This window comes from Hoplias malabaricus, chromosome 7 (genome assembly GCF_029633855.1).
Source record: "Hoplias malabaricus isolate fHopMal1 chromosome 7, fHopMal1.hap1, whole genome shotgun sequence".
NCBI lineage: Eukaryota > Metazoa > Chordata > Actinopteri > Characiformes > Erythrinidae > Hoplias > Hoplias malabaricus.
In genome coordinates this window covers 26926182-26940611 of record NC_089806.1, presented here as the reverse complement: position 1 = coordinate 26940611, position 14430 = coordinate 26926182, and the positions used below count along the sequence as shown (strand labels likewise).

General features: G+C 38.4%; 1 protein-coding gene across 1 annotated transcript in view; it reads left to right on the top strand.

Annotated features, from left to right (window-relative positions):
- Positions 1 to 6667: 6667 nt before the first annotated feature.
- The window catches only part of LOC136702712 (uncharacterized), a 32980-nt gene continuing 25217 nt past the window's right edge, over positions 6668 to 14430 (top strand). Inside the window, exons 1-2 of the mRNA XM_066677861.1 lie at positions 6668 to 6767; positions 9619 to 9719. Coding sequence (XP_066533958.1) covers positions 6755 to 6767; positions 9619 to 9719 — 114 coding nt within the window. The 5' untranslated portion in view covers positions 6668 to 6754. The remainder of the gene's footprint in view (positions 6768 to 9618; positions 9720 to 14430) is intronic.

The following is a 14430-nucleotide window of genomic DNA, read 5'->3' as shown; positions in this document are numbered from 1 at the left end:
CGTCGCTGCAGGTTCCCCTGCCTCCGTGGACGTCGCCGCTGCAGGTTCCCCTGCCTCCGTGGACGACGTCGCTGCAGGTTCCCCTGCCTCCGTGGACGACGTCGCTGCAGGTTCCCCTGTCTCCGTGGACGACGTCGCTGCAGGTTCCCCTGTCTCTGTGGACGTCGTCGCAGGGTCTCCAGTCTCCATGGGTGCGGCTCTGTGCTTGTCCCTGTACCCGTGTCTGCTTTCATTTCTATTCCTGTCCCTGTTACTGTGTTCGTGTCTGTTCCTGTTCAGTCCCCTTTGCAACCCTCCGCCCTGTCTCATGTCCAGTCCTTGTTCCCTTCCTATGTTAAGCAGCCTGTCCAGTCCAAGTCTCAGTCCCCTGTCTCTGCCCCTGTCCTGCATCAGTCCCCGTTTCCACCTTCTGTCCTGTCTCAGGTTCAATCCTCTGTCCGGTGTCCAGTCCAGTCCCGTCACCCAGTCCTGTCACCGGTCCTGCCTCATGTCCAGCACACTGTCCAGTCATGTGTGTCTGCTCCTGCCTTGTCTCCTGTCCTCTCACGATTCCCGTCCCCTGTTTCTAGTTCTGTCCCCAGTCCGTTCTCTTCGTTTCAGCGCTTTGCCACCCGTCTTTAGTCTTCTGTTCTCTACTTATTCTAGTCTCTTGTCTCCTGCCCCACGGTTCCTTGTCTTAGTCTCTTGTTTCCCATGCTCCCTCCTGCGCCAGCTTCTGGGGGGTCTAGGTTACGCGCCCCGGGAGATACTCACCTTGAGTATCCTTGATCATAAGGAAAGTGAGAAATCAGCCTAAAACTACACGGGGGAACTTGTTAATGATCTTAAGGAAGCTGGGACCACAGTCACCAAGAAAACCATTGGTTTTACACCGTAATGAATTTAAATCCTGCAGTGCCCGCAAAGTCCCCCTGCTCAAGACAGCATATGTGCAAGCCCATCTGAAGTTTGCTGATTCTGGGAATGATTGGCAGAAGGTGCTGTGCTCAGATCAGACAAAAATTGAGCTATTTGGCATTAACTCAAATCGCCATGTTTGGAGGAAGAGAAATGCTGACTTTGACCCAAAGAACACCGTCCCCACTGTCAAGCATGGAGGGGGAAACATTATGTTTTGGGGGTGTTTCTCTGCTAAGGGCACAGGACTACTTAACCACATCAATGGGAGAATGGATGGAGCCATGTACCGTAAAATCCTGAGTGACAACCTCCTTCCCTCCACCAGGACATTAAAAATGGGTTGTGGCTGGGTCTTCCAGCACAACAATGACCCAAAAACATACAGCCAAGGCAACAAATGAGTGGCTCAAACAGAAGCACATTAAGGTCATGGAATGGCCTAACCCGTCTTCATACCTTAATCCCATGGAAAACTAATGAAGGGAGCTGAAGGTCCGACAAGCGACCTTCAAAACAAAGTGACAGCCTCAAAATCTTAATGATTTAGAGATGGTCTGCAAAGAGGAGCGGACCAAAATTCCTCCTGACACACTGAAAAAAAAATGATTCTTTGAATTTAATTATTTTTTTTACATCAAAGGTTGCATGGAGTTATCTAAATTTAGATATATAATTTGTTTAACATTTTCTCATTACTTATAAGCCATGTCAGCGTAATTATAGTTTGTTGAATTTACTTCAATAGTATAATTTTAACTGAATTTGATACATTTCAAGTTGCATTTATTCATTGCTCAAAAGCCCTGTCAGCTTAATTTTATTTCTTAGAGTTTACTTTGAGTGTAATGTTAACCAAGTGTACTCATGTTCATTTTACTTTTATTCAATTTAGTTATGTAAATTCTCAAACAACTTTCACTAAAACCACTAAAGTTTGATACACTTCATGTTGCATTTACTCATGGCTTGTAAGCTGTTAATTTGTATTTTGTAGAATTAACTTCCAGTGTAAGTATACCAATTAAGCTAAAGTCACTTAAATTATGCAGATATGAACAAATTTAAATGTACAATCTACACATATTACAATGAAAAGACAAAACAATTAGCAAAATCATTTTATTACAGTAAATGCACATATATACATAACCTTAAATACATACTTGCCTTGCCTAATATAGGAAAACACTGACTAGATAAAGACGTTACACTAAAAAAAATAAACAAACAAAAAATATATAAAATAAAATGTGTAAGTACTTTTGAGTAAGTAAAAAAATACCACTGTCAAATTATTTATCAATCAGCCAACACTGACCTTGAATGCAAGGAAAACAGCGCCACCAGTGGATGGGAGACATACGCTATGTAGGGTGCAGCATGTGATTTGACACAGCAGTAAAATGTTGATGAAAAATTGTGCCTTCCTTCTCCAAATCGTAAACTATGTATGAAATATTTGTACAAATGTTACAAATTTCTAGTATACAGTTTTAGTTATACATGTACAATTTTTGAGATCAAATCAGCACCTGTTATTATTTGACTGAATATGAAAAATGTGAAAATCTATATTGAGCTTAAATTGCAAAAACGATGATAAAATGTGACTGCACACGCTTTTTTAATTGCATGCTTCTTTTTTTTTTTTTTTTTTTTAACCAAAGAGTATCTTGACTCCCCAAGGATTTTGTTCTTTAAACCAAGCACTTTAGGGGAGAGCTTTGCACCATCCATCTGTATGAGGACTTTCTGTACAAACTCATAGTAGTACTTCAGCTCTCTGGGGTATGTCAAATTCAGTGCATAGTTTACTCCAGGCATTACTGCGCAGGCTTGGGAAACAGATTTAATGTTGTCCAGAATAATGTCTCAGTCAACAACAATACTAATGTCTATATATTCTTCAAGTGCTCCACCCTCTCTCTTGATGACATAAATGTCCATTTTGGTGTTGTGCTGGTCTTGCAAGATGACACCTTGGATGTCCTACAAATAAAACAAACAATTGTTTAGTAATAAGTGTGTTCACATTCATTCATTGTAACCGCTTATCCATTTGGGGTCGCGGTGGGTCCAAAGCCTACCCAGATTCACTAGGAACACATCCTGGACGGGGCAGCAGTCCTTCACAGGGCAACACACACTCACACAGATGGTCACCACACAGACAGTCACTCAGAGCAGGACTCTCACCTTTGTTCATATTCAAGTTCCTCTAAATTCTTATTGCATAATTTAAAATTGAAAAATTATTTTTAAAACATCAATTGTTCTAATTGTTCAGTAAAACTCACATTCAAGCTTATCTAATTACTTATTGCATCATTTTGCATAATAAATTCAGCGCTCCTCAAAAGAAAAAGTGGTTCAGTACTTGTAGCAGCTAAACATATGATGTACTTCAATCACATACTGACTTACCATGTACTCCTGACTACCATGTAATCTCTGTTTTTTTTTTAAGATTTTTGTTCTGTATAAGTAGTGCTGTTTTATGTAGTGCACTACATAGGGAGTAAGATGTGATTTGAGACAGAACAGGAGTAACTGCATGTTAGCAGTGAAGAGTTTCTTGTTATGCTTTAACCTATTAAATTAAAAAGGCATTCAAATAAAAATCAAAGACAGGAAATTGTTTTTTTAATCTACAAATATGAAATTCAAAAGCATCCTATAAAAAGTGTTTATTGTAACTATGATAACATTTCCTCCACTAGAGAGCATTTTACCTTAAATGCTTTACCTCAGAATGTTGGAGGGCATAAGAATGCATTATTTTGGCAGTAATAATAGTCTTACAACATAAGAAGTTTACCCATATTGGGCTATTCTGCATCTTTACCTTTGCAGGGCCAAAAAAACACTGTTAGGATAAGACTTAAGCACAATAGACTAGACTATGCTGAACTAAAGCTTCAGTGAGAAAAGTTTAATGATAACATCCAAAAGCTGTGGTTGGTATAACAGCAGCAAGGTTGACTTAAAGCCTCAGCTCATAACACACTCTTTCCTCACCTGTCTCAAACTGTTCAGAAATTATTTTAACTGATATGTGTAGATGTGTAGAAGGAAATATTAGCCCTTAAGTCATATATTATGAATTAGGTTAGAAAATTATATTTAATTAAAATTAGTCTGATTTGACATGCAGCCGAAGGTACGTTCTCCACAGAATTAATAACTCCAACCGTACAAAGGAATGCCATAACTGAAAATGAAGCACATTAAAACATTGCTTCTTCACACAGCTGTCAGATTTAGAGACGTGGCTCCACACACGTGTTAAAACCTCTACTTTCTACTCATAGGGGATTCAGTCCACATTAAATTCTGGCCATACTTTGCCTGTTCTTTCGGCGGAGTTTGAATTGTAATGACACAAAAAAAAACATACAAACATTTCGTGTTGATTTTGGTGTAATAATGTAACAACAACCTTTATTCAGGAACTAAAGTAATCAAATGTTTCATAACGAAGAATATATATTTAAGCAACTCAAAAATCGTTAATGCCTTTACTTGTACGAACATTAGCGAACGTAAGCTATGTTATGCCCCCACTTAACCTTAACTCTTGGGCATTAAACTTCCTTTATCCACATATATATGCACATGTATATGTTGCATACAAATCTGTAACAGCAAAAATATAAAATAAATTACCATGTAAACATCTGTTGAAATCTTCCCAGATAGACAGTCTGCTTAGAGGCCAACTGTAGAAAATGTCTGCCGTCAGCGCAATAAAACTTATGCAAGCGCAGTTAGGACACAAAGATCAAACCTAATTATTTCTAGTTCACCTTAAGCATGTTTTATAGGCTTAATTTAATAGTTTTCAGTATTTTTTATTTTTATTAAAAAATGAAGCAAAAACTTATTTAAATTGAGTAAACATTTACTAAGGGCCAAGTTAATTTTTTAGTGCATGTGTGCAAACCTTGTCATCAACTACAAAAAACATCTGACTGCTGTGCTTGCTAACAAGAGTTTTGCCACCAAGTATTATGTCTTGTTTGTTTGAGGGACCAAATACTTATTTCTCTCAGCAAAATGCAAATAAATGTATATATATATACACAATATAATTTTCTGGATTTTCTTTTAGATATTCTATCTCTCACTGTTAAAATAAACCTACCCTTAAAGACTGTTCATATCTTTGTCAGTGGGCAAACTTACAAAATCAGCAAGGGATCAAATAATTATTTTCTCAACTGTATATATATATATATATATATATATATATTGAAATTTTTAAACATGAGCCGGTTTTAAATACCTACACAAACACCCCTGATACAGATAAATTATTCCATCCTTAGGTTGGTTATGTGTATAATATTTTAAGTTACAATACTATACAAATATAAAATGTATATTTGACAGCAGATATTCGATACTGCAATGTGAAGAGATTATTGTAGTTCTCAGAGACAGATGACAAAATAAGATTACAGGCATTCTTCTCTAATAACACAATAGAATCAGGAAGGAGAATCTAAGACCAAACAAGTCTGACGAGTGTACAGCAATGTTAAGTAATTACATTATTCCAGGAAGGCTTGTGGGTTGTTCCCCTGTCAGTCAAAAGAAAACAACATTTCAGACAAACCTGTAAGTTAATGAAATAAGCTTGAGTTGGTTGCAGCCAAGGTAAGACCTTTAAATTATTAAAATTAATAAAATTGTTAATATATTACAACATAGCTGTGTCTTTAATGAAAATGGTAAAAGATACAGGAATGTGTTGTTTCCCCTTTATATTCCTTAGTGTTTGGCCTGACTGTTATCATTAAAATGTGTGATCTGTTGTAATAGTAGCCTGACAAAAGCAGTTTTGTCTAGCAAAGTAAGATTAAGAGTTATTTCATATAAAAATATGTAAAGTCTTTTGCAAGGGCTATACGTGTACTATAAGCCAATATGGAACTACTTGCAAAATGCTAGTCCAAACTGATGAAAACATGATGTAAATAATTATGTTAGATATATCTGAATATATATTTTGTTTAGACTGATAACATTCTTTAAGATAATGTTGAAGGCTCATTGTTTTCTTGAGCATACTATTTTTAAGGGAAAACAACATGACCAAGAAATATCAGGTATATTTGCAGTGCCAGTTTTATACATATTTCTTTCTTCACAAAATGTAGATCTCTGTTGATAGAATGTTTACAATATAGTATATTATAAAATAATTTTAGATATGATTAAAAATAAATATTACAAATATGATCATTTTCCCTTTGTACACAAAACAATCCCTAATAAATCTTGACTGAGTCTGTCAGTTTTAAGACATTTTACAATATGTAAGAATTACCCCATAATACACAAAGTGACTGAAATCTAAGCCGTGCATATACATTTCAGTGTTTGTGTGTGTATATATATATATATATATATATATATATATATATATATATATATGTATGTATACATAAATTGTCTCAAATACCTGCTAATGACATCGTGTCTTTAGATAAGAATAAGTGGCCATAAGTTACTGAAGTGTAAGTACAGGATGGATGGCCACAACATAAGTATGGGAACAACTTAAACCTTTTGCCCTAATACCTTAAGTACAACTTAATAGTGGTATCTTGTTCTCACATCTTATTCATATTTGGGGCTATGAATTCTTATCATAAACCCAAGATTTAATTTGTTGTGGTTATTTTTATTATTTTTATTAAGAACAGTGGTAGCCATCAGAGCTCCATTATATACAGATAACAACAGTTATTTTTTTTTTTACAGAATGATTGTCCTGAAGTGACTCTTTACTATTTAAAATCAAAGAAACACAGGAGTAATTACAATTCTTAAAATTTGCATATGCATCATGGACAATAAAGGTAAGTTATAAATATAAGATATAGCCATGTAACAATGTTAATTTGAAATGAAATATAATAAAATATTTCTCAAAAGCTGGTCAAAACTTAACCAGACATTTTCCTCTTTAGAATTTTTTATCGTCCTATGCAGAGTAGATGTAAAAATGTATAATTACAGTTAATAACCATTATGCATAAACTGTCTACTAATAATTTTCATTAGCCAATATGTTATTTATTGTAATGATACTGAGGTAGACAAGTTGGGGACCTCTTATCAGGTTGGGCGTTGCCCAGAAGCCAAAGGAGCCCTACAGCTGGGCCGACCCCAAGGTCTGGCAGCAGGTTGGTCAGGAGGAGCATGATTAATGTCTGCAAGAAGGGCGGAGTCATCCGCAGGCACACAACTGCATTCCTCAGGACCATACCCTTCCGAGTCCACTAGATAAGTCACCTTGAGGCCAGCAATGAATGGACAGAATAGTCTAGGTCACCATCTACAACAAAGGGAGGCGGTGATGCTGATAGGGGCAGTGGAGTCAGGCCAGGGGGAGGGACAGGTTTTAGAAGAAAGACATGAAAAGTGGGAGAAACACGATAGGAGGAGGGTAGATGGAGCCAATATAGTGATCCCTCATTTTTCACGGGGGATGCGTTCCAAGACCATCCGCGAAAAATGAATTTCCGCAAAGTAGAGGAAAGATATGTATTTAACGAGTATTTGGACTTTTAAAACTCTCCCTGTAATGTTAACAACGAACCCTTTGCATTAAACAGCCATTCTATAATGTTTTTTCAGCTGGAACTACATGTGATATCCTACCAGTTTCTTTAATAGAGTAATTCCTAAGCTGTGATTTAGTGTAAGTAAATACTTAAAAAAAGAAATAAATTGTAAACTTGTAAATTATATATTTTGTCACCTACAGGCCTAGTCTAATACATGTAAATATTAATGAAATATTTTGGCAATTCATCTTTCACGGTTTTCCCAGATTTTCTCTCAATATCTGCGATATAGCGGCAATAAGCCCCCTTGAAAAAACCCACGAAGTAGCGAATTCGCCAAAGATGAACCGCGAAGTAGCGAGAGATTACTGTTTTCACAATGCTTCGCAGTGTGTGTGTGACTGAGAGAAGTATATGAGGTAATGAGGTCTTGGAAACAGGTGTGTTTTAATGGCTCCGTTGCTAAGGGCAACTCATAATGTAACCATATAGAATCAGCAGCAAAAAGAATAACGTTATTTGAATTAAAAATAATATGGGTCCGAGAGCGTTCATTGTGTTGTTTTTGTAACAGCAATTGAATCTCTCAGTGAGGGAAGCTCAATTTCGGCCTACATCATAAAATGTGTTGGTTTATTTATACGTAAATTCTACCCTCCGTTCCTTTTCAAGAAAATGATCTGTGACCCTGTCGTACCAACAAGGCGTCTTTTCCAGGGACTTGACTAGTGTCCTCTCAATGGCCAGCAGAGCTAGGCTGCTTAAACGGCCCTGGCCCATGTGAAGTGTGTCCGCCTGTGAGTGCTTTGTGATGGTGGAGGGGCTCAGCAGCACCCGCTGGACAAAAACTTCGATAGAAGTCAGAAAGAGTGATAAAAGTCAGTCTCCAAACACAAGCAGCTACAAAAAACTCCACCAGAAATAGAAGCTCGATTTGTCGCTAGTCGTTTTTAACAAAGAAAATGCCACTAAGAGAACTTAGAAAGTCTCCGGTTCAACTCAGAACAGAATGAAAATTTAATGCTCCCACGGATCTTTACACCAAAGGATCGCTGATTCGCTTATTTCGCTGTCAATCAAAAAGGGATTCAGCCTCAGACAGATCATCCAATCATCATGCAGAAGCTGAGCATCCGGGCCAGCCGAGGCCAGCCCAGTGCCCCATAGACCCCCAGAGACGCTGATCGTGCGATGGGTGGGACAAAGCCCAGCATTTATCCAATGACTCGTCTCGTTTCGCTGCACTTCACTGCTTCGCAATTGAACTCTGTGGACGCTCAGCGTCCTCACTGTTTAAAGCACCGTGAAGGGAATGATTGAGAGGAAAGCCGCGTCTTTACCAATGATAAGAAGCTGAATCTGAACAAATGTTGAGCGCGTTGTAGTGCATTCAATGATATGTACACACAACAGTATATATTTGATCACTTATTTTTTGACATTTTAGGGGAAGCTGAGCTTCCCTTGTAGTCTTAGAGCAATCGCCTCTGCTGCAGAGATTCATACCAATAGAATGGAAAACTTCACATACAAAACCACTGCTTAAGATTCAATGTCTAAAAGAATACAAATATTTTAGACCCATCAACTCCGGTGATTATAAAGGCTCTAGAGAGACTTTTGCTCAAACATCTGCAAACTACTTGTACTAACGAGAAATTAGATCCATTTCAGTTTGCATATAAAATAGGGTGTAGCACGGAAGACACTGTTGCTATATTAGTTCATATTTCAGAACTTTCCAGAGTTTCCCCTGCAAGCGCTGCATCATGCCTAAAGCCTGTGTTAAATTTCCTGCTGTGCACTGCATGTGTGAAAGTCTCTAGAAGTGAGTCTCTAGAAATGTGAGTTTCTCTAGAAGTTCTCCGGAGTTCATAAAATACTTGGGCAATTTTTTTGGATAGGTTTGCTAATGCTAAAATGCTAAAATTAGCAGTGTGCCCTAAGTTACTTTCTTATAATGGGGTGTAAGAGTCTAAGGGCTGAGTGCAACAGTGAACTCTAGCGGTCAAGAGTTAAAACAACTCAAAATTGACCAACGTATCAATATTTTCTTACACTCCTATTGATAACTGGGTTAATTTTGACATGTAAATGTAAAATATTAATTTTCTTTTTTTACATTTCTTTTTTCTTACAGGAATATCAAATTACTTGCTGATGTTACTTGTTCTTTTGCTTGTGCACGCACACAGGGTGGACTCAGAAAGAATGCTTGATATTTCAGACTTCATTGTAGAGGTAGGGGTAAATGTTATTTTGTTTTCTGCAATTACTGCAATGCAAAACCTGAGAAGGTAACCTTAATACATTTTCAGCTCAAAGGGAGTTTAATGAAAACATTCTTTATCCAAGAAATTTACTCAACTTTTGAGATACAAAATGAACCAGTTGACTTTAATGTCTTCCCAGAGGGGGTGCTGAGTTAAGGACCCAAGGACTTTCCAGACAAGTAGCTATAAAATATATGTCATAATTAACTCAATTACACAGAAAAGTGTTCATCATTTTTCTAAAACATATACTTGCTCTAGAAAAAGGCAAAACAATGTGAACAGTCAACCGTTTTACCTGCATGTATGATGTATTTTATTATTTTGATCAGACAAGGCTTTTGCTATCTGACTTATATATGTCATTTTAGCAGGCAGATGTTTGCTTCTGAAAATTGAGTTCCACTTTAATGTGACATTGATGATTTTAATTCATATTTTTTATGCAATTCTGAGGATGTTTCCTCACCATTTACTGCTCTCCAGTCAGCTTGCATGTTCAAAACTGCTCTAATATGTAGTAAGTCCCAGTATCTGTAAATAGGTAAAAAAAAAAAATAATAATTATTGTCACGATCCATTATGCCAAATTTGCACATTGTCTCTCTGTTCATGGCTGAAAAATTGCACTTTCAGATTGCAGATTCAGATTCTAATTTCAAGAAAGCAATAAATGGATAGAATTGAACACAGCCCAAATATGCTACAAAACTAAACAACTTAAATAACAAATGAGTTTATGTGGTAATACAAATTAAAAAGTGAACTAAAATGTACATGTTGTTGATATAAATACCTGATGCCAGGCTGCACATTTAATAACAAGTTCTTTCTCCACCCACCTTCCCCTGCCTGAAAAGCAAAAGTGATTTCTGTGTTGTGGACTTGGGAGTCATCAGGAATAATTTTTTTTTGTTTAATTTATATATATTTTTTTCGGTGTGTTCTCCCCGTGTCCGCGTGGGTTTCCTCCGGGTGCTCCGGTTTCCTCCCACAGTCCAAAAACACACGTTGGTAGGTGGATTGGCGACTCAGTGTGTGTGTGTGTGTGTTGCCCTGTGAAGGACTGGCGCCCCCTCCAGTGTGTGTTCCCGCCTTGCACCCAATGATTCCAGGTAGGCTCTGGATCCACTGCGACCCTGAATTGGATAAGCGGTTGCAGATAATGAATGAAAATATATATATATATATATATATACACACACACACAAACCGGATTCCAAAAAAGATGGGACACTAAACATATTGTGAATAAAAACTGAATGCAATGATGTGGAGATGGCAAATGTCAATATTTTATTCATAATAGAAAATAGATGACAGATCAAAGTTTAATCTGAGTAAATGTAACATATTAAAGGAAAAATATGTTGATTCAAAATTTCAGTGTCAACAAATCCCAAAAAAGTTGGGACAAGTAGCAATAAGTGGCTGGAAAAAAGAAATTGAGCATATAACAAACAGCTGAAAGACCAATTAACACTAATTAGGTCAATTGACAACATGATTGTGTATAAAAAGAGCTTCTCAGAATGTCAGTGTCTCTCTGAAGCCAAGATATGAGGATCACCAATTCCACCATTGTGGCTCAGAAAGATATAGAAATACCAGAATGGTGTTACCCAGCGTAAAATAGCAAAGACTTTTAAGTTATCATCAACCGTGCATAACATCATCAAAAGATTCGGAGAATCTGGAACAATTGCTGTGCGTAAGGGTCAAGGCTGTAAAACTCTACTGGATGCTCGTGATCTCCGGGCCCTTAAACGTCACTGCACCTCAAACAGGAATGCCACTGTCACGGAAATAACAGAATGGGCTCAGGAATACTTCTAGAAAGCATTGTCAGTGATCACAATCCACCGTGTCATCCACCGTTGCCAGCTGAAACTCTACAGTGCAAAGAGGAAGCCATTTCTAAGCAAGCTCCACAAGCTCAGACGTTTGCACTGGGCCAGGGGTCTTTTAAAATGGAGTGTGGCAAAATGGAAGACTGTTCTGTGGTCAGATGAGTCACCATTTGAAGTTCTTTATGGAACACTGGGACGCTATGTCATCCGGACCAGAGAGGACAAGGATAACTCAAGTTATCAACGCTCCGTTCAGAAGCCTGCATCACTGATGGTATGGGGTTGCATGAGTGCTTGTGGCATGGGCAGCTTGCAAGTCTGGAAAGGCACCATTAATGCAGAGAACTATGTTCAGGTTCTAGAGCAAAAGACACCACCCAATGTTCTCTGCTGCCCCCCCGCGAAGGTCCGCGACCCGCTCCGACCCAAAGACGCCACAGTGCGTCTTGTGACCGGCCGAGGACACGCTCCAGGGCGTCGGACGTGAGAAAAAAACAAAGCAAAGGGTCCGTGGGGCTCCGGCAGGCCCCACGTCCCCTCCGCTCTGCCGTTGCCCTCTTAAGGGGAGGAGCAACTCTGGACTAAGTAGCCATGTGGTGGGCTCTCAATGGCCAAGGCAGACTCCAGTAGAACGGGTGCATTTTGAATTCGTTAACACTCCAACATGTGCTTTTTAGTGCATGTATAAACATTGTGAGCTTTGTCAATGGTAAAATACTATACATTTATTGAGCGACACGAGAAACGGTAATACATTTTAACTGGTTTATTGACAACATTTGGATCCGGGTACTGAAATGGCCAGACTGCAGTCCAGATCTTTCACCTATAGAGAACATTTAGGCGCGTCATAAAGAGGAATGTGCGACAAAGAAGGCCCAAGACGATTGAACAGTTAGAGGCCTGTATTAGACATGAATGGGAGAGCATTACTATTTCTAAACTTGAGAAACTGGTCTCCTCTGTCCCCAGACATCTGTTGAGTGTTGTAAGAAGAAGGGGGGATGCCACACAGTGGTAAAAAATGTCCTTGTCCCAACTTTTTTGGGATTTGTTGACCCCATGAAATTTTGAATCAACATTTTTCCTTTAAAATGTTACATTTACTCAGATTAAACTATTGACCTGTTGGAACTATTGGTCTAGACTTTGACTTGGCCATTCCAACACCTGGATACGTTTATTTGTGAACCATTCCATTGTAGATTTGGCTTTATGTTTTGGATCATTGTCTTGTTGGAAGAACAATCTCCGTCCCAGTCTCAGGTCTCTTGCAGACTACAACAGGTTTTCTTCCAGAATGGTCCTGTATTTGGCCCAATCCATCTTCCCATCAATTTTGACCATCTTCCCTGTCCCTGCTGAGGAAGGGCCCAAACCATGATGCTGCCACCACCATGTTTGACAGTGGGGATGGTGTGTTCAGGGTGATGAGCTGTGTTGCTTTTACGCCAAACATATCATTTTGCATTGTGGCCAAACAGTTCGGTTTTGGTTACATCTGACCAGAGCACCTTCTTCCACATGTTTGGTGTTTCTCCCAGGTGGCTTGTGGCAAAATTTAAATGAGACTTTTTATGGATATTTTTGAGAAATGGCTTTCTTTTTGCCTCTTTTCCATAAAGGCCAGATTTGTGCAGTGTACGACTGATTGTTGTCCTATTGACAGACTCTCCCACCTCAGCTGTAGATCTCTGCGGTTCATCCAGAGTAAACATGGGCCTCTAGGCTGCATTTCTGATCAGTCTTCTCCATGTTCGAGATGAAATTTAGAGGGACTGCTGGGTCTTGGTAGATTTGCAGTGGTCTGATACTCCTTCCATTTCAATATGATTGCTTGCACATTGCTCCTTGGGATGTTTAAAGCTTGGGAAATCTTTTTGTATCCAAATCCAGCTTTAAACTTCTCCACAACAGTATCTCGGACCTGCCTGGTGTGTTCCTTGGTTCATGATACTCTCTGCACTTTAAACAGAACCCTGAGACTATCACAGAGCAGGTGCATTTATACGGAGACTTGATTACACACAGGTGGGTTCTATTTATCATCATCAGTCATTTGGGACAACATTGGATCATTCAGGGATCCTCACTGAACTTCTGGAGTGAGTTTGCTGCACTGAAAGTAAAGGGGACGAATAATATTGCACACCCCATTTTCAGTTCTTTATTTGTTAAAAAAGTTTAACACATCCAATAACTTTTATTCCACTTCACGATTGTGTCCCACTTGTTGTTGATTCTTCACAAAAAAATACAATTTTATATCTTTATGTTTGAAGCTTGAAATGTGGCAAAAGTTTGAAAAGTTCAAGGGGGCCGAATACTTTCACAAGGCACTGTATACACACACACATATATAGAGCGAAAGAGGGAGGGAGGAATGTGTCACATTTCCCTTAGAAAACAGGTGAGCTTGACGTGACTCAAACTGGAATTATGCTGTAATTAAAGCTAGCAGCTAACAATCTTCAGGTCAGACACAGGGATTAAATTTCTCAGTCACTACAACATAGAAATGTTTCTGTTCTGTTGTAGTGTAAGGTAAATTTAATAATTGCATATCTGAAAAAACATGCAAATATTAGTGGCACCCTTTGGCAGAAAAGAGAATTAGAACTCTCCGCTTCTAGATTGCTCAACTAAGCACAGCACTCCTGATAAGGCATCACCATTTCCTCATCCCCCCTTCTGGTTACAAAGCCAATACACCTGTAGAAATAGCTTCAGAACAAGTATTAGATTTACCAAAGCTTCAGGCTCATGGTTTTACTCCCAAAAATTTAACAATTTAACTGAAGAAATTATTATGATGTTAGCTGTGTTTTA